Genomic DNA, 20888 nt, shown 5'->3' on the forward strand with positions numbered 1-20888 from the left:
CGTTAATCCTGTGAGACGTGGCAAAACAAAGTTTTGATCAGCCTAGGTAACGATATATCAATATTTATTTAGGATTTTACTTTTGTGCAAAATAAACTGCAAAGAACTCGACCCGCGTGTATCACAATGACGTCTCATATTGATCATGGAAGAACAATCCTATTGTTGTAGGCCTATATTATAGTATACATTGCATGTATTTAACTGACGCTTTTATCCAAAGCGACTTACAATAAGTGCATTCTACCATGAATATGCATACCATAATGTGCAAGAACCTTGCCAGTTATAAAGAGGTGCAGCAGTCTAGACGCAAGAAGCAGAACCTGGAGTAATGCGTGCTTGGCCTGAACAGAACCCTGAGGGACCCCAGTAGTAAGACCCCAATGTTCAGACACCGCTTTTTTCCAGATGACCCTGTAAGTGCGATCCTGGAGGTACGATATGACCGGGTGAGTGCAGACCCTGATCCGCCCTGTCTGGGAGGGTCGCTGTGGAGGTAATCTGGTGGTTCACTGTACGGCCGTCTGCTGAACGGTCCAGCAGCCTTACGACGGCGACAAGGGAGGTGGTTCTAGTGGTGACAAGTTTCTCTCCGAGTGTTTTGGAAATAATTGGTAGAAGAGAGACAGGACTGTAATTCTTTACAGCGAGAGGTTTGTTTAAATGAGGGGGTTGAGTGTTTGGAAAATAACCAGCTGCCAAAGAGGTCTTAATTAGACAGAGGGAGGAGGGTCGGGAACAATAGGATGAAGGTTAGAGGGGCACAGGTCGAGAGGGCAGCTGGTTGGGAGGTGGGAGGTGACCAAGTATCTCACCCCATGGAATAGTATGTTACAGCAGGCGGGTGGAGAAATTAGTGTATATCAAATAGTTTTGTCTGGGTCGAAGAAGGTTGTTTGAACTTTAGATTAAAAAGAAACCTTTAAGCTGCAGATCAGGGGGCACCGAAAGAAGAGAGAAGAGAGTACATGCATAGTGTTGTGCCTTCAAATCAAACAACACAAACATCTCAGCTGCAAATAGTTTTATTGACCTTTTATCCAAAAATCAAAAACAACAATGGAGCCGTCATAAAACGTTTGTTTTGCTAGATAATGCACCACGGACATGTCTGTAGAATTGTAGTATTGGCATAAATACAGTTAAATCATACAAAACAAAATGTCAAAATAGTTCATTTTGAAAGTGTTCACTTGAGCACTTGCATAGCACAGGCTGTCTTTGTCACATTTTGGTAATTCCACATCAGGCGTTGATGCTTTGAAGGTAAATTGGCGAATGTTTCCACAACCTCAAATTGATCAATCTCATGGAAGTCTAGCTTACTGGAATTTTACTCACACCATCATTTGAGAATATAGCCTAGGGCTCATTCAGCTGGGACGGAAGGTGTGATTGTACCATTAAAACTCTATAGAGGGCTCCGTTTGGGACATTTCTAGACTATTACACAAGGCAAAGTTACATTTAAATCAATATGAGGTCTTTGAAAGCAGCATCACTGACTTATCCTTCAACATCAACCACAGAAAGGACTAAATTATTCTGCTTAGGGGTAAGAAAACATCAACATACGACAAGGACGTTTAATCGAGAGTTAGTTATTCAAGGATCACTTTCTAAACACCACACTGTCTATAGAATGTAGAAACAGTGTCCAAAGTATCGTTCAAGGGGTTAAACCTAACCTTGCCTTGTCTACAAAAGGAAAATAGGTCAATACAGTAATGAGCATCACCCAGACCCCTGGGAGTGAACGAGTCCAAGATATATCGATATCAGATGTCAATCGATTTAAAGAATTAATGGAAAACTTGCAAAGAAGATGTTTTCTTTTATATTTACCTAGGGACCAATAAGTGACCAATTCCTGACTTCTAGCACGGCAGGTAGCATTGTGCGATACAGTAAAGCCGACGCACAGAGAAAACGTGTGCATCTTTGACAAAAAAAATAAACCAAAATAAAAAACACAAACACCGTGTTGCAAGAAGGTTAATCTGCAAACCATGTATCCACCTAAACCAGCTGGGGGGTTTAGTGGATCCAAAGCCAGATGTGGAAAAGAAAATGTGATGCACAGATATGTAGGCCAATAATACACACGCACACACACACACACACACATACACACAAATGAATATCCTACACAAGTGTGGAATACTCTGAACTGTACAATATATATATTATATCAGAAATGTTGAGCAAAATACCTTTTCAATATACATGAATACCGGTTTTTGTGGTTTTCTTCACAATGTACAAGGTTCAAATTTGTCACACAGTAAAATGCTAAGCACAAGCCCTCAAAGGCCACGAAAGTGCATAATATAACACCAGGTGGGAAGCCACTGGAGGAAGAGACACAGCTAGACATGGGTGGAGCTGCTAATACTGTGGAGAAAGCCTTCACTCCAGACCTCGTGTATCACAACATGAAGGGAACCCAACAGGATGAATCTACTTCAGAATAAAAGTAATACACTTGATCCCAGTCAAACCATGCACACTCGCTCACATACACTATGCACACTCGCTCACATACACTATGCACACTCGCTCACATACACTATGCACACTCGCTCACATACACTATGCACACTCGCTCACATACACTATGCACACTCGCTCACATACACTATGCACACTCGCTCACATACACTATGCACACAAACGTACACACACACAAACGTGTACACACGCACACACAAACGTGTACACACACACACAAACGTGTACACACACACACACACACACACACACACACACACACACACACACACACACACACACACACACACACACACACACACACACACACACACACACACACACACACACACACACACACACACACACACACACACCTTATTTGGAAACAGGGACCCATGGCCACTCCTATGCTTGTAGTTCTTTTGACCAATATCTCTACTGACTAACACCCTGTATAAGGCACCCACATACTCAACACAGAAGACACAGCAGCTTCCACAGGACCAGCAAGCTTCAGTTATGTCCGTCTCCCCCCACCCGACCCCCGTGCAAACCATTTAGGTTCAATGAGATGGGGGCCGCGCGGTCGTCTAGTGAGCACCGTCTTCTTCCACACGGAGCGCGCAACCAGGTGCTACGCACATGCTTGTGTGGCTCACCCACACAACGGATAAAGCGTGAGCCTTGAGATTAAATGGACGATAACACTGGTTAGTGTCTGAGGCATCTTTTCAGGTGACGAGCGTACTTTTTTGAGTTCTTACGTGGAGGAGGTATGTTCAGGTACAAACCCTAAGAGCCCGGGTGGAGGGCTGAATGTGGGAGCATCAGGGAATGCTTGGAGACAATCTCTCTGTAGTGCCAGAAGCAGGGACCGTTTCTTTACCATCTGACGTCGCCTTGTTAATAAGCGTGTATATAGTAACGGCGAAAAACGTGCATGTTTTTTCCTTTACATTCTCCCAATCCCACTACTCCTGCATCCTCTGCCCTCATTTCTCAGGCTCAGTAGACTTATAAATGAATGAGGCCAGGGGAGATTTTTCAACAGTTGAAAGGCCTCTTCACACTCGGAAGAGGCTGAAATGTTGTGAGTTAAAAACAAAACTTTCAAGAGATTTTTGCAAAATCCATGTAAACGTTTTGGTTTTCCAACATCGCCACCGTTGTGTAAAATCCAAGACTGTAACCAAGCATTCCCATTTCACATTATCATCTCTGTCACAAAGTAAAGACAACTGACTTAGTGCTCCTTCCATGGAAAGGAGGCTAAGAAGAGCCGTGTTGGACATTCCATACGCTGTTGGGAACACCATCTTCATCTTCCTCTTCCTCCTCCTCCACCATCTTGTTCTTCTTTAACCAACTTTCCTTCTTTCTTTTTAAAAGACCTCTCAGCTTTCCTTTGTCTTCTACTTCTGGCCAGAGAACAGTTGTTGGCTACTTCCTGTGTCCGAGAGCCGCCAACTTGGGAAAGCAGCTAACTGTGCAGCAGGTAGACGACCAGTTCGTAGGTGGCCATCATGATGGCCGTGTTGGGGATCTGCCTGACGAGGTGTGTGGTGAGGCCGCGGTACAGCGCGCGGTAGCCCTCCTCTCGCGGCACCTGGATCAGGGTCTGGAAGAAGGAGCGGTACCTGGTGCCCTCCTCTCGTAGCCGCGTCCGGATCACCTCTGAGGGGGCAAGAGAATTAGAGACAAACATACTGGGAGGGAAAACACATGTCAGTGTTTCCCCTAAACGCACCTGAAATATGACCGCCGCTGCTGAATTTCTTTTTTACTCTTTAAAATACGAATGTTATATTATTTTGCGCTACGCAAAATAATATAACATTCCGTGCGCTACGGACGCTGGATATGCGCTTCATATCCAGGTCAATTCACACACTTGTGAGTAAAGCATATAAAAGGAGAGGAGGGGAGAGGAGAGCTCCTTCTTATCCCTTTAAAAAACGAATTTTATATTATTTTGCGCTCAGTGTTGGGCAAGTTACTTCAAAAGCGTAATGCATTATTTATTACTTGTTACTGTCAATTCAAAGTAATTAGTTACATTACAGTATTACTGTCTTTGAATTGTAAGGCATTACACTAGTACACTACAAAACTTGTTCCATAGAGGCTTGGCCTATTTATGGTCCTACTACAGCCTTTAGTTTTGAAAAATATATCTCTACTTATTTTTAAGGAATTTCTTTTTAGCAAAAATGTCAATATACATTTTTTTAAAACAACAATTTCAGTAGCGTCGCCCTTATTGACTCTAGAGCCCCAAAACTTGTTCAATAGAGGCATGGCCTCTTTAAGGTCCTACTACAACCTTTGTGATGGGGAGTGGGGAGGGGGTGGAAAGATGCATTGGTTGGAGGCACAGACCTTTTCAATGGTTGTAGTATTTGTGTTATGTGATTTTTGTTAAATAAATGTCAATAATTGTTTCAAAGATTATACTTGTATTATGTTAAATCTCTCCATATTTCCCCTGCTCATTACTGTGCACAAATGTACTGTATGTACACCCTTCTGGTGCCGGCAGAGACATAGAAACCTCCCTGCAGGGTGCGCGCTTTGCAAGCACACAAAAGAATTGCGAGCGGAAAAATAAACATTTCACCTCCGCTGCTGCAACTCCATCCTAGGGGAAACACTGCTTATACAGAACAAAAAGCACAAAAAAGAGAGAGAAAAGAGCCAAATAGAATATTTTGCTTTTTTCTATTAATATACTAATGGAACAAACTGCTCGTCTCTCAGTCCATGAGCAATGGCATGTTAACACCGAGTCAAAATGGAATTGTAAGTTTGGGGGCAAAATTGGAGAAAAAAAACCTAGCCTAATACCTGTATCCAGAGGTACAGCTCTGGGATCTGCAGAACGCTTTAATATAATGGATGTCAATGGCCCAATTTACATTGAGTCTTAGAAAAACTGCGCCAAATCCTCACCGTGTGGGTAGGCTAACGAGGTGGCGCAGGTCTTGGAGGTGGCGGCGGCCAGCATCATGCCTACAAAGTCGGAGGCGTCCTTGACCGTCTCCTCCTCGTCGTCCATGTTGGCCTGGGCCTTGGACTGCTGCAGGCGCTGCTTGATGCTCTCGTAGATGACGAAGTGGATGACCGTCTCCGAGATGCCGGCGTAGGAGGCCGACATGCCGCGGTAGAAGCCGTGCAGGCCGTCCGCCCGGTACACCCGCCGCACGCACTCGAATGCGTTCATGCGGCGCTCGCCCCGGTTTCTGCGGGCGAGGGAGAGCGTAAGAAGGAGGAATGTCAGGGGCGTCGTGGGCCGTCACGGTGTGGGTCTGTGTTATGCTTTGTGCTCTGGAGCCTGTGGTGACCTATGCTGTGGACAACGCCTAGAGAGCCAGTGCAGCCAAACCAGTTTTACTTTTGTTTAAAAGGTGATCATTTGTCTTATTGGACCGTCAACATAGAAATCGATGACGTTCATCTCTTTTACTGCAGTAAGTCCCTAATTTAGATACAATTTTGGTCAAATTCTTTGTTTTCTCCCCACAACACTATGTGACTGTAAACACGTCTGAGCAGCGTTATATTTAATGTCCTGGTCCGAGTGAGGGTTTAACCTCCCGGACACCCATAGTATAACTCTACAGTGTGTGGCAGAATTCCTATACAACATCTCTTATTCTAAACGCTCATACATAACAAGAGAACTAAAAAAGTAGCATAAAGTTGCCTTGGGTCACAACCACGGGGATGACAAGCCCCCTCTTTCCTGAAACTCTTAGCCCAAAAAATAATATATAAAACATTTTTTACATCGCATTAAGTTTCAATTTTAGCAGAAACCAACACTGGCTTTTTTAAGGCATGAGACCTATAGCATCACAGATGCTTTTGTTGACTGTCAACACAAGTGAAATAGAAACACCACCACTGATAATGCTTCCCCACCAGAGATAGCAGTAGTAAGGTATTTCCTTAGACAATGGTAGCAGAGAATAGAGAGCTAGTCACCTGGCATCCAGCTGCAGGCGTGTCTTGATCAGCCAGATCGGATTGGTGGCAGTAATGGCGGTGAACCCTGGGAAATAGAGTTCAGAGGTTCAGACCGCAGCAGGGACAAACACACAATACACACACAATAGGACACAGTGGAGCCAGCAACACTCAATACTCTAGGGTTCTAGACTAGGAGCCGGGCGGGAAGCACTTCACCAAACAGGATCAATCAGGTGGCATCTGCGTGGAAGGTGATACGTGGAACTGTGTTACATAAGTTTAGTGCATGAGGTCTAGACCTCATGAGCGAGTGCAGATAAGGATGGGGACGGGGAGGGGATGAAGTCAATGGACGCCTTATCTCTTAATGCTTTTCTAAATTAGTTATGAGACTATTGATCCTCTTTGGTTGAAAGACTATCCCAGGTCTATTCCAAACCAAACTAATGTGCTGTAATTTAAACCGCCACTTTCACAGAGTAGTAAATGGAAATCGTTCTTGAGTTGGAAAAACTGAATTTTCTATTATTTTATAACTATCTGCTCTTAATCTTGAACTGCCTGGGTAAAATATTGTCTATATTCACTTGAAGTATAATTTGGCAGTTATGGTAGCTGTAAGAGACTGCTTTTGATATCCATTATGCACCCGTAACTCGTTATTAAGGCTTTATAAATACTGCATCACAATGCCCTTTACATGTCAGATCATCAGATGATTTCACTACAGAAGAAATTATGCATGGTGGCATTTCTTCGATCATAGACAAAGTGAAATTTGGCCATATGCCCAAAAGGCATTGGTAAAAGACGGTGGAAAATACAAAATGGAGGAAGCCTCTTCAATTATTCAAGCGTGCTAAATTGGGAAGTTTCCGAGGCCGAAGTAGTAAGGGAAATACGAGCTGTGTCATTCAACCCTAATTCATTCACTGCACAGTCAGTAACCATCAGTTTGGCTTGGTAAATAAGAATCTATCTCAAATACAGGTTTGATTGGCAGGTTTGATTGACCACAATAGTGGGGGTTTGTAGTTTGACAACAAGTAAAACTCTTTATCAAAAGGTGATCCAACGAAACAATAAATACGGTGCACTTAGCAACAAATTGAAGGACTAAGACGCTGTCTGCGATCCACTATGTCACAAGGCAATGCAACACTGATCCTAGCAAGTAGCTGTGAGTAGCGGGCGGCTGTACGAGTCTGTGACGACTGGTGCAACAAGCAACGCACTACCACACTAGAGAGGACGGCGAGAGTCTGAGGTGGAGGGAGCATAGGAGGAGCACCGAGAGGGAGAGAGAGCAGAGAGCGGAGAGCAGAGGCATGGGGTTGGATGGAGGTAGCGGCGTCTATGGCAGGTACTCACGGGGGAGGGGCAAAGCTCCTCCAGCGCCACCCCGCTGCAGCTAGCAGCCTGCAGATATTAGGGGGGGGGGGGGGGGGGGGGGGGTTCAGATGGTGGGGGGGGGTGTCCCACCCAATCACTCAGAGGTGAAAGCTTTACAGTAAAGCCCTAAGATAGACAGTTTCTGGTCCACCGCCAACACACAAGCAGCAGTCAGAACGAACCAGGCCCCGCCCCGACCCCCTCCCCCACTTCATTTATATTAAATAGAGGAGGTCGAGAGGAGATGAGCGGCAGGTCATTCCTCCACTCATCTTTCCCCGGACGGCCCAGATGGCCCTTAAGGTCCCGCCCCCTCTCACCTACTGATAAATCATATATAGCAGTTACTTAAAATAAAGATGGTCAGAGGTTGGCTGGAAGTAAATAAAGTAAATCCAACTCACGCAAGATGAAGGCCTGATATTTAATATGTCCCCGACCCAATCCTGTTAAAACCCAACCCAAAACAGATCAATGGGACTGGGTAAGGATGATTGTTACCATCACCTCACAATCCATGGCCACAACAGAGTGGACTCGGATCAATTGTGAATTTAGGAAGAGAGAATAAGGCACTAGAGAGTACTGGACAATGACGAAATAAAATCCTGAAACTAAATCGGGGGGAAACTTTGTTGGGCTGTAGGAAGCCGTTGATATAAAAGGACGTGGTGAGTGATGAGGACACAGGTGGAAATGCTAACCTTGTCTTTCTGCATTTTCAAATGTTTCTGTGGATGGTGATGAAATACAGAGAAGGGGATCTCATTGGCAGTGTTATAAAGCATGGATGAATGCAACACAAAATAGAACCAAAGCAAACTTGACAGAACATTTTTTGGAAACCCACGCAACATTATGTTTTAGGAGGCTTACTTTAATCTAGATTTTGTTTTTTATCAAACTATGAAAAGGAGCAAGGCGTCACTCCTGCTAAAGGCCATTTGCTTTTGCTTTCTCAATATTAAACTATAACCCTTGGAGTTGCTAACACAATAGTCCAATATTGACATTACCATTAAGCCTCTGACTTAGAGGACCCACAAAAAGAGGATCATATGCGGACGGAGAGAAGAATCTCAATTTAAAACAAAGATGTTCTTGACGTACACACTCCACATCAGCTTTTATACTGTTTTAAGAAGTGATGTTGCAATAGACCACTGCAGCTGTTGCCCACTGGCTTTCAATATTAAAAGAGGGCCTATATGCGTCTACCCCTTGTGCAACTCTAGGAATACCAAGGAGAACAGTGCACCTTTCTCCATACAAGTTTGGCCTACATTCATAGACACCACACATTCTCCAGAATAGCAACTGGCAAGAGATGGGGACTGGCAATGGCGAGACTAACGACACAAGATTTGGCATAAAAACCTGTAAGATAATACAAACGCCTTGGCTTAGACTACTAATGCCTCACTTATCCTTAATCGAGTATGTCTTATTAAGTATTCATTAAATACTTGCATGATTTAGTTATTTGGGTCAGTTAGGCTCGAGTTCGGGTCATAACAGCAGTTATACTTCATGCTGGTGTTTAAATATTGGCAGCTGGAATAGCAACAGAAACCTATTTACGCATGGGAAAAAGCCTGGCCTCCTTCTACAAAGTCATTGTGTCAAGTTACAGAACTAGGCCAGTTCTAATAGTTTGTCGGTGTAGTTAAAATAATAAATGGAGAAAAAAAAAAGAAGCATACAAAAGAATGGGATTCGTTCCCTGATGAAATGACACAACATTCCTCAAATGGTGGATGACGAACAAAATGACGAACACGACAGACGCAGCTCCCTCAGACGCTGACAAGGTTAGCATTTCTCGCGCGCTGACAACAACTAAAAGAATTCGGCAGGAATGTCACTCGTGACCTGATCGGCTTCAACTTTTGTTCTTCTTCATTGTGCTGCGCGCGGCACGGCAACACGCCGGCGCCGTGCCGCGACTAGGCAGCGGGCCGGGGTTGTCCCGAGGCTGCGGAGCTACTACGACAACGCAGACAGACGCACCAAGAGCCCATTATCATTGTAAACATTGAAGCACGAGACAACGGAATAGCAATGCACCATTGGTTATCATCATACCAGTGTAAGGAAATGGGGTGCTACCTTAACTCGTCCGCCCGAGTGCCGGGGGGGCCCAGCTGAGCCCCAGCTGTGGCCGTGCTTTCTCCTCTAAACACACACACAGAGCACAGAAGGGGGGCCCAGGCAACACTGTTCAAGTAACAACTGGGATGTTAAACCATATCATGGGGGGGGCCGTGAAGAAGACGTTTTAAAACAAGGGGATGGAGATTCGGAAATAAAAATAAAAGAGCGGGACAAGGACAGGACAAAATGGAGGCGACGGGAGACAGTTGGCCATGTAGTGGAGGAAAGCACAACCCAAACTTTAAGGACCTCGTCAGGTTTTCTTGTCAAAATGGCTGATTTGGGTCTTAACCCGCTATTTTTCGCATACGTACACAGTTTACCACAGTCAAGCAATGCATCTATGGGATATCGTCCCATCTAAAGATGAGCAGATAAGAGTGTTTCCTGCTTTCTCACAGAGTACCATAGCAGAGAGGAAATCTCTCTTTAGTTAACTTGAGAGTTAAGTTTCATTTTAGTTTACGATCCAGCACTGGTGATAAGTATTTACCACACTGGTTATGATAACAGTTCATCCAAGCGAGTCCATTGTCTAGGCGAGTGATAAAGTTTTATAGAGGATGTGTTAGTTGTGTTATGCAACTCCTTTGATCCAGAGAGTCTTAAATTGTGCTTTCGTATTATTCTCATATTAGAGGGAGCTAGATATGAACCATAAACAAAAATAGCATTCTGCTTTAGCATAAATCGCTAAAGAAACAGAAAAAAAATGAAACAAAATGAACCACACATTCTAAAACAATCTTCTTACACAAACCATTTCTATATGGGGAACTTGAAACGTAGATATAAAAAATACCAATAAAGAGTATTTTCGATGCACCTACATAAAAGATACAAACTCGTGTAAGTTTGCATTAAGAAGCTTGACAGTGAGCTACACCATCCAGCAGCTGTCAGACAGACTGACTGACACACATAAAGAGACGGACAGGGACAGACCGGACCAGACAAATAGAGACAGGTAGACAGGTAGACAGGTAGACAGGTAGACAGGTAGACAGGTAGACAGGTAGACAGGTAGACAGCAGGGGGTGGGGCTGGAGTGGGTGGGGCGGGGTTTAGGAGGAGAGGTTACCTGCCAGTCCTGCGGACACCATGTGCACCGGGGTGGAGTCAGGCTCCATCACTCCATTCAACTTCTCCTTGGCGGTGGAGTAGGCGGCAAAGTAAATGGCCCTGCACCGCACCAGAAATAAGAAACAGAATGGTGAGGGGAGACGGCTTTCAATACATTTACATTTGGGTGATCTTGCCGACGCTTTTATCCAAAGTGACTAACAACCTTCATACACACAAGGCAACAGCCAGCTTGACAGGGTTAGACGTCTCGCTCAGGGACACATCGAGCTTCAGCTAGGAGGCGCCGGGGATCAAACTAGCAACCTTCTGGTTAACAGTCAACCCCGCTAAACCCACTGAGCTACTGCTGCCCTACACAAACAGAACACGCGCCTCGGGATAACAGCGTGAATGGTTATGTAGGTTAAGGGCGAGTCAAGGTCAAAATGCCGCCGGGGACTAAATAAAGCAGGAATATAATTTACTAACAGACAATGGTCACACTCAAACAAATTGTGGTTAAAGCATAAAGTCAATTTAAGAAGTAAAAGCATGCTTAGTGTGTGCAGGGGAGCAGAATACAGAATACAGCAGAGGGGCGAGACACTACCGAGCCACTGAGTGGAGCTTATCTTTCACCCTGTTTGAGTACGAGAGTGCACGTGAGGTCTGCACGTGTGTGTGTGTGGGCGCTAACGTGCGTGAGCACGTCGTGTACGCGTTTGCACAGCGCAGACCTGAATCCCCAATGCCTTGTTCTCGCAGAGCAGGAACTCCAACACATTGATTCAAACCCTCCCTCTCTAAAATGAGGATTTAGTGAATCCAAAGTATGTCCACATTGCAGAACAAACCCAGAGCCCCGAGAGCCTCCTCCCACGCATCACGTTGGTCCCGGTGAGTCCCCGGAGGGCCAGTGTGTGGGTCTGCGAGCAAACGCCATTTCATGCAATTGTGTAACTCATCTGTTGTTCTTTATTATATAACCACCATTTCTCCGTGATATTGTTGGCAGAAGATGCTTTCTCGTTGGAAATTCCCTCTCCCATTACTGGCTTTCGCCGACAAGCCATGATGCTTCAATATCCATGCCCATGGAAGGGCAACTCCATTTTGATTGCTGCGTCTGCCAGGTCATGTCGACCTTTGTGTCATAGTGCAACCAAAATAAAGTGCACAAGCTAGCTGGCAGGATGCACTAAAAATAAATTACATCCATCACATACAGCAGTAGATTGGTATTTTGTAGTAGTCCAATAGTTGAACAAGCCCGTCCAAGATTTTATAAATAATCTGATGTTGTATAATTGGGCTCTCTCCTTATGTTATAATAGTTTCCTACAGTTTGCTGGAACGGTCAAATGTTCTGTTCCACCTACACAGCTGGACAGAAAGCCCCCCCAAGTACTCACACATGCACGCAAACACACACATCAAACGCAAGCCAAGAGCATCTTTTGTTCAAAATGAGCGCTGAGTAACACTGATCCAAATAGCAATGTGGTTGAGAGGAGTATTACATAATAACGCTGATATAGAGCACACCAAAGATACGTGACAAGGACAGAGAAGGCCAACGTTTTGGTACGGCCAGGCCTCTGGTCTCTAGGGAGAACTAGCCAACTAGCACTAAAACACGCATGCCCACAGTTGACGACATAAACAATAACCCTGCCTTTAAAACATTCCATTGGGATGCTCCGCAACAACATCACAGGTCACATGACCAGCCAATCGCTGCATTACAGCTGACCAGCTCCTGATGCTGCTGCCGAGTGTAAAGCCTCTTATGCAACGAGCAACAGCCCAGAGCCAACAGAAGCTAACCCACTGAAATCATTCATTTCCGCCTGGATAAGAAGCCCAGTCTCCATTCAGATTCCCCAGCTTTGACGCCATCATTGCTCTGTTTGCTTGCGTTTCATACTTTAATGTTAAGCCGACCATAGAGTGAAACAGATAAATTCATAAACCATGTCAAAATGGTTCACATATTAATATTTTCGGTTGCTATGCAAGGTTTTAAAAACTAATGTTTAAGGTATTGCTGCTGACGCACATGTAGTTTTCTGCCTTCATTGAATCAAGTCTGAGAGCAATATTTCACATGTGATAACGATAACAATGCTTGATTCCCAACCATAGCATCACAAAGGGGTGTGTGTGTGTGTGTGTGTGTGTGTGTGTGTGTGTGTGTGTGTGTGTGTGTGTGTGTGTGTGTGTGTGTGTGTGTGTGTGTGTGTGTGTGTGTGTGTGTGTGTGTGTGTGTGTGTGTGTGTGTGTGTGTGTGTGTGTGTGTGTCCTAATCCTACATAGTTAAGGCAGATGTAAGTTATAAAGTCCAAACAGTGGCGGACTTTAGACCGTGATGCAATACATACCTGGACGGTGCCACACCCACAAGGTTAGGTCCGAGACCTCGGAATAGTGAGCGAGGTCCTTCTCTCTCCAGGATCAACCTAGCAACCGAGGAGAATGGAAGGGAAAACAGATGGGGAGTTAAACCCTGAACGCTTTCAGATCAATTACTATCAAAGTGAAAAAAATTATCCTGAAAACAATGCATTGTTCATCAAGAAACCATAAGGTACCTGACAGAATATTGCTGGCATGCTGGCACAGTATCCATAATTAAAGAATGAAAGAGGTTCACAGTTTGAGTAGTAGTATGATGAGAGTTTGAAATCACCCTGAAAAGTTTCAGAATTTAAACAATGGGAAATCTTTGTTCGTACTTTGTTATCAATCATGTCTTTGTTATACCACAAAAAGGAACAACATTTTATTTGTAAACTAAACATTTATTATTTCCACCCATCAGCCCTCTATCTTCTGTCAAGTTAAGTGGATTAAAGCAATGTCTTTTGGTGTATACAAATACAGTGTTACGTACACACCACGATTAATGAGAGGCCCCAGGGAAAATGTATCCAGATTCCCAATAGAGTTAACCAACCACCTCCCAATGAGTCCATTGAACTTTGGTTCTTGAACGATAGACAAATGTGATCAATATATACCATTAATGGAGTTGCATCAACAGGTTTTCATTCACGTGGGGTCAGATAACAAGGCGCTTCTTCTCAATATATATCCCCAAGCAGACTGTCTATTTGAAAGTATCCAGTCACTTTTATTTGCTCTTCAACACAATCTTATTGGACATTTCAGAGCTCAGATAAGAATTCCAGCCCTAACCCCTGTAAGCCTGCCCTCCTACACAGGCTAGAGGATGATCAATCCAGGTCCGAAAGGCCAAGAGCGGTGCTTGAACATCACAAGATACTAGTTGCACGGTAGCTGTAGTGGCTTCATGACGTCCGTTATAAAATGTTGCGCTTCAGTACGTCATCATCGGTGTCTGCTCCAGTTCTGAATCAGCAATCGCCAAACTGTTTACTTCTGTGGTGCGCAGCCGCAGAGCTGATACTGATTATTTCCACCACCGTGGTGAACCTATATTTAGTAAGCCTCTCTGTGTTGGGGGGGGGGGATAAACATCACAACATTTAGCAAAGGGTTTAATCACCGTGCATGGGCTTGAACAGATAATATAAATCTACCTCAGAAGACTTAAAGGTTGGGTATGGAATTCTCTTTTTTGGCCATTGTTGCAAAATTACTTGATATCCTTAACATAACCCACTTACAGCCACTGAGTTAGAAGTACTGACATGAAAATTAAACAAGTCAATCATCTGTGGAACGGGCAGGGCTCGAAAAACTCCAGCCAATGATTTCCAGAACCACCGAGTGGCATTGGACAGTAAGTAAGGTCAATCAAACGGTCGTACTGCACTCCCCCTCCCCCGCTCCCCGTGCGACCCCTTCGTGCACGTACTCAAAGCTCGTGACCCAGAGCAAGCTTCTGTTTGTTGTTATCCTGCGGTAGATACTGGAGCTAGCTAACTAGCTAATGGCTCGCTCTCGCGCATCTGTGTTTGCGCTCGTGCATGATTGCGCGTCCATTTACTTGGAATGGGTGGAGTCAGCGTTGAAGGAGAGGGGGTAGGACCATTTGAGTTGTGTATTTTCAAAATCTGCTGGCGTTTCGCCAATCCCATACCCAACCTTTAAAAGGCATCTCCCACTGTTTAATATTAAGACGATGGCAGCCGGTTTCAGGTGGTTCCCTTTATGTCTCATAGAAACTATCCATTTAGCCATCTATAAGATATTTAACCATTTATTTTCTTTTAAAAATAAAGTTCTTAAAACATACACAGCCTCCACAGACAACCTATCGCTGCATTCTGTCCTGCAGCACATTTGAATAAACATTCCTCTGTTGGCCTACTGGGCTGAGTCACTAGCCTCCATTCTGACCTAGTTATGTTTCCTTCTTCTTACTCATGCTCCTCCATTCTGGTATGGTGTGGTGTGTGTGTGTGTGCATGCTAGTGATGTTGTCGTTCAAAGCTCCCGTTGCCACCTCCCTTGAGGAAAAGCACATGGCATGGCAACACCTAAAGTGGTACTATGAAATAAAAGTTTGTCGGTATATCATTGACCTTAATTTCCAATTGGAGAAGCCATTGTAAAATACTATACTGAGATTTGAAGGCGGTTATGGCAACATTATGAGGCACTGGAAGACACATATTTGTGTTGTGCGACATTTATTGAACAAGCTTAGGATGGACAATTGAAATATAAACCGTATATATAAGCAGTCCCAAATATCTGCACAATGTCCACCTTTAGAGCAAACATACTAGATCAAATCAACATATTGAACATCAAAGAAGCCTTTCTACAATGGGAGGTCTGACAATGAACATGGTTCTTGGTTCAGAGTTCAGCCTCCTGAAACCTGTAGCATGTGTTATATCAACGTGGACTGTGGATGTCAATAGCCATGTGGTAGCAATCAAAAATCCAAGCTGTGTACTGGTTGGACAGGGAACTTGGCCCAATACATATGGGATAACGCAAGATAGGATTGTAGATGGAGCCACTGAGGGGATTCCCACAGGCAAACACCATTTCTAAATTTTTGATTCAAAGACGATCATGGCACTCCATACACACCCCACACATACGTAGCCTTGGAACCAGACAAATCTCGCACTCGTGTTTCATTTGCTCTAGGGATAAGGTCGAGCTTCACTTCCATACAAATGATTTCTGCCCGGTGCGTAATACACAGACCAATCACAACCATTTATCTGATTTGAGGCAGGACAAACCGACCAATCACAACCATTTATCTGATTTGAGGCAGGATAAATACGGTGCATAGGCATGCCGTAGAGGCATTTTCAACAACAACAAAGATGGCTGCCGCTGATGTGGAACGGTCTTTTGATTCCACTATCGAGACAGTATTAAACCAAATGGAAGGCATATTTTCACTAAAAGAAGAATGACTGCCCCGTGAAGCTTTTGTTGAGAAGAAAGATTAATTTTTTTTTTTTTAGTTGCTCATTGGAGACGGCCCTTGGAAATCGAAAAGTTAACAGACTTCGAGACTAATTGCAGTTTGCATTTATCTAGCAATGCCAGGCTTACACATACAGATTTTGAGTTAGGCCACAGTTTATCTAATTACCAAGACAAATGCAGCAGACTGAAGCTGCATATCCCATATGAATATGGAACAAATGTTTAAACTTTGGGTTTGAAGTTGGACTTGTTTTTTCAGCACAGAAGCTACAGACACATCATAGCTTTTCTCTTAATTCTGACCTGGATAAAAACGCTGTTGAACGCCGTTCAAAGGGATAATGTAGTTTGTGCCCTGACCTGGCAACATCCCATCAAATCCAAAGTCCAGGACCAAGCTATCAGCTCCTCACTTCAATATTTCCACAGAGTCAAGGTAGCAAGTCCCATACTGTAGCTAAAGGAACGGGTTGTCTGGCAGTGGTTAACAAAGTAACCCTAGCTTCGGCACAATAGCCAGTCACTACGTACCCTCAATTGGAGAGCATAATGTTGGCTAATGGGAGAGCGTCAGTCCCTAATAACGCTTGGCTGCCTGTCTTAACACAAGTCACTCTGGAGTCATGGGGCCTCACCGTTCCAAAGATCACTTCTGTGACATGACATGGAGGCATCTCTCCAATTGTCCGATGCTAATCCATATCACGTTCGACCCATTTATATCAGTTTTTCATTCATTCCCCCGGTGTATGCTGAAAAATAGTGCCGTTTATAGCGTAGAGGAAGTTTGAGTTCTCTAAAATGCCGCTCCGACTTCAAGGTTGCTCTATTTTCTTACTTTTTTCTCGAGTGACCCACTAAAAGGTACAGGTACAAATTATTGTGCAACATTTGTGTTTATCGTTTACTTGTTTCCACATGAAGGTCCACTTTGGAATTATGTGTGGACAACAATATGCAGTTGTGCTAATGAATTGTGGGGAGAGATACTATGTTTTGTTACCCGAAATCCAATCCAATCACATATTGGTGGCTTCAAACTCACTTGAGACAGTGTATGGGCCCGGGCGGCGACATGCGGGCCACGCTGGCTCCGTTGACAGTGCTGAGCTGCACATCGGAGATGTAGAAGGTGACATGGGAGGACTGGAGCCGCGTCTTCACCACCTCCAGAGGACAGGTCAAGATGGCGCCCACTGTACCCCCGCATCTAGGAGGAGAAGAAGGAAGGGAAGATACCCCAGGACCAGGGAAAGGAAATTCAGGACAGGGGGGTGTGAAGAGGAACAAGGAGAAGAATGGTGAATGTAGAATTATGCACCATCTTGTCCATTTGATAGGGAAGATTTTTTTCTTAATCTCAGACTCAATTTATCTAAAAAGGCCAGAGTTATAATGACCCACTATTGTGATAGTGGGTAAATAGGAAGAAATATTGTGATTAAAGTGGGACAAGCAGCTGACACGCATTCGCTTTGCAAGTACAATGCTTGGTTTACAGACAAGAAATATAGGATGTCAAAGCAGAAAGTTTCGCCACCCAAGTTTAGGGTAAAACCTCCAACAACTGGGAATGGTGACATAGGGCTGTGAAGTCATAGTGTTATGTGTCCAGTCATGGCTTAGTCTGGCTTTGCTTGTTATGACCGACATCACGCACACAATACAATACGGAAGAAAGTAACCTTTCTTCTTGTGCCACTATTTGACCCGATCATACCCTTCCAAAAAAAACAACACATGTTGTTGTCAGCATGTAGCCGAACAGAATAGTAACAATTTTGGTTATGATAACCATTGCCCAAAGCTAGAACTTTCTATGGTCCTAGATTAGTAACGATGAGGCTGCATGGTCCGATTTCACCAGACATTGTTGTCATATCGCCAACAAGCAGCAATGTACAAGCTCAATTTGTTGTGCCTCCAGGAAAACCAATGGTCTATTAGTGATCCCCTCTGTGAAACTGAGCTGTATCTTTGTGTTGTGTTGTGTCCTCATCTGCTATGCTCGTCTCCTTTTCAATAGCTCCAGCTATATATACTCTTGCCTTTCCAAAGGGCCGACACACATGTATGCAGGCACTGGAGGCAGGCCGACCTTTGGCCTACTTTCGGGGCTGTGTGTATTGAGTGCCATGCGTGAAGTGAGTGACGCCGCGAGAGGACGCCTTCTGTGTTTCAAAGTTTAAATAAAGTATGTTTCTTTATCACAGTATTTTCATCACGAGAGACCTTGCGAAACACTATATAAAAGCATGGAGGGGGAAAAACTATAGAATCGACTGGTAATCGAGCACAAGAAATATAAAGGGACAGCATTGACCCTTAACCCTATGATTACCGTGTGGCCATCATAGATGTCAAATACCCAAACTGTGTCTGTTCTGCAATTTGGTTTGATAAAGGCTAATCTTCATTATTTTAGTCTAGAGTTGTCTATTTTATAGACAACTAAACACACGTATGTGAATTAAATCTAATAAATGCCACCTTTAATTGTTGTTAACGAAACCTAGCAGACAAACTGCTCACTTGTAGGCCATTATAAAAACGGTATGAATCCGAACCACGGACCATCTCTTGCTTAAAGTAGTGTTAATATTCAAGCAACACAAATCTGAAGTGATGATGGGGAATATCTTTATGATCGTTGTAGACCTACGACTAGCAGGGGATTCGACCCCGGCGTAACATTAACATGTATGTTAACATGTATGTTGTCTGTAATAACTCAGTCCATTCCCACAGATATCGACTCGTTTCGACACAATACAGATAATAAAGTTGACTTATTTTGGACGAAACGTTGTTGCTTACCCTCCGGCAAACAAATGAACCAGTGTATCCCTTTGGCTCATTCTTTAGCATGCTCCGCGGGGTAACAGCTAACCCGGGGGCCCTAGACCGAGTCCTGGCCGATGGAGACGATGTGCGCCCCTGGGTAGAAACAACAGACGTCGACGATGAATCCGAATCCAAATCTTCGCGGATGCGTCTCGGGTGTTTCAGATACAGGTACAGTGTGAAAGAAGCAGTATTATTCACAGGCCGACATGCCTCTTCTCTCGGGCTTCGAGCACACACCCCTCTGCTGCACCGCGGATCTATTTTCTTCGATACAAAGTCAAAATAATGTTACACGGCAGGTATATTATATCTTCTTGAATGTAATACAGCCCAGGTGCTTGCAAACGGCTCGATTTGTCATCAGTGATCTTGGACCTCGGCTATCTTATTGCTGCAGTGGATAAGTGGGAGGGGCTATAGTATTACTGTACAATCATAGGCCGTATAACGTGCTGTTATTGGCTGGTTCGCCTGCAGACGTCACGCTTTCTCCGCCCGAGCACGCAGCGCTCGCATGCACACACATTCTGAATGAACACTGACTGGCGCTTAACACACTCAACCACTCTCTCTAATAGAGGACTTGCAAATAAATTCGTGACCACTTTTACAAGTTATTTACATTATTTATTGTTTTATAAGGATGATATCGAATGTATCGAACTTATTGGCAGGTTTGTGAGCCCACATGTGCAGGGGTTCGCAGTGATTCTAAAAAAAAAAAAAAAAAAATACATTAGCACATACAAACTAGCATAATGGAGCGATCTCTACAAAGACTATTACCTACAGCAGATTTTCAAAAACATTAGTACAGGCTCATCAGAATCGTACAGACAATTGCATCATGGGTCCAAATATGGAGGATATTAAAATGAAGGAAGTACTAAAGCCATCTTCATTTTTCAGTTAATTAAATTATCCATACCTGCAGCTTGATTTCAAGTGTGTTATAAACAATTAACATAGACCCATAACTATGCCTTTATTCAAATAATATTAACATGTCGAGCTTTCATCAAGGAATTGTCATCATTCAATGCACTAGTTGTGTATTATTTGCAGCTAGTTGTGTATTAATCGCAACCCACATACAGCTTAACCCACTTGGTCTGCTAGAGAGAGCACGAGAATAGCGTTCATAATTATATTTTAGTGCCGTAACATTGACATTAGCTGATCACGTTAGCAAAAGTTGGTATGTCGAAACTTCTGGTTTGGTGATTTGATAACAAGCTAAATAAATGTGACCATTTTGGACTCCAGTTTGACAAGCCATGTTAGTCGCTTATGACTGACCACCCTTTGCAAATCCAAATCAGATAAGCATGTCAACTGATTACTGCAGTCATATGATACAATGCACATGTACTATTCAATCTAGTTAGAATTCAGTATCGGCCTTATGAGTTTATTTAGCCATTGCGTGTCAGGTTTGGTCAAGGCCCTATAGATCATGTCATCCATCCGTCTTTAACCACTTGTGTGGCTGCTGCCTTCTGTGCCAGTTTACCATGGGAACACCAGAGTAGGACACGCTCATTAGAGTATCATTTCATCACCGAAGACCCACAGGAATT

General features: G+C 43.9%; 1 protein-coding gene across 1 annotated transcript; it reads right to left on the reverse strand.

Annotated features, from left to right (window-relative positions):
• Positions 1 to 988: 988 nt before the first annotated feature.
• Positions 989 to 19715, reverse strand: LOC130387342 (solute carrier family 25 member 36-A). Its single transcript, XM_056596370.1, has 7 exons — positions 19279 to 19715; positions 17507 to 17671; positions 13458 to 13535; positions 11093 to 11193; positions 6481 to 6547; positions 5446 to 5735; positions 989 to 4170 (listed from the first exon to the last, which is right to left on the reverse strand). Exons 1-7 carry the CDS (start codon positions 19317 to 19319, stop codon positions 3977 to 3979), a joined length of 936 nt encoding a protein of 311 aa, XP_056452345.1. The 5' UTR covers positions 19320 to 19715; the 3' UTR covers positions 989 to 3976.
• Positions 19716 to 20888: the final 1173 nt, after the last annotated feature.

The sequence above is a fragment of the Gadus chalcogrammus genome, chromosome 8 (assembly GCF_026213295.1).
Source record: "Gadus chalcogrammus isolate NIFS_2021 chromosome 8, NIFS_Gcha_1.0, whole genome shotgun sequence".
Lineage (NCBI taxonomy): Eukaryota > Metazoa > Chordata > Actinopteri > Gadiformes > Gadidae > Gadus > Gadus chalcogrammus.

Bases quoted from the DNA above. Each gene is read 5' to 3' on its own strand.
- LOC130387342 (XM_056596370.1), bottom strand. From the start codon at position 19,319: ATGAGCCAAAGGGATACACTGGTTCATTTGTTTGCCGGAGG. The intron at 11,194-13,457 runs GTATGTATTGCA...GGTGCGGTGCAG, and splicing joins GTGGGTGTGGCACCGTCCAG to GGCCATTTACTTTGCCGCCT. The intron at 6,548-11,092 runs GTAACCTCTCCT...TCTATTTCCCAG, and splicing joins GGTGTCCGCAGGACTGGCAG to GGTTCACCGCCATTACTGCC.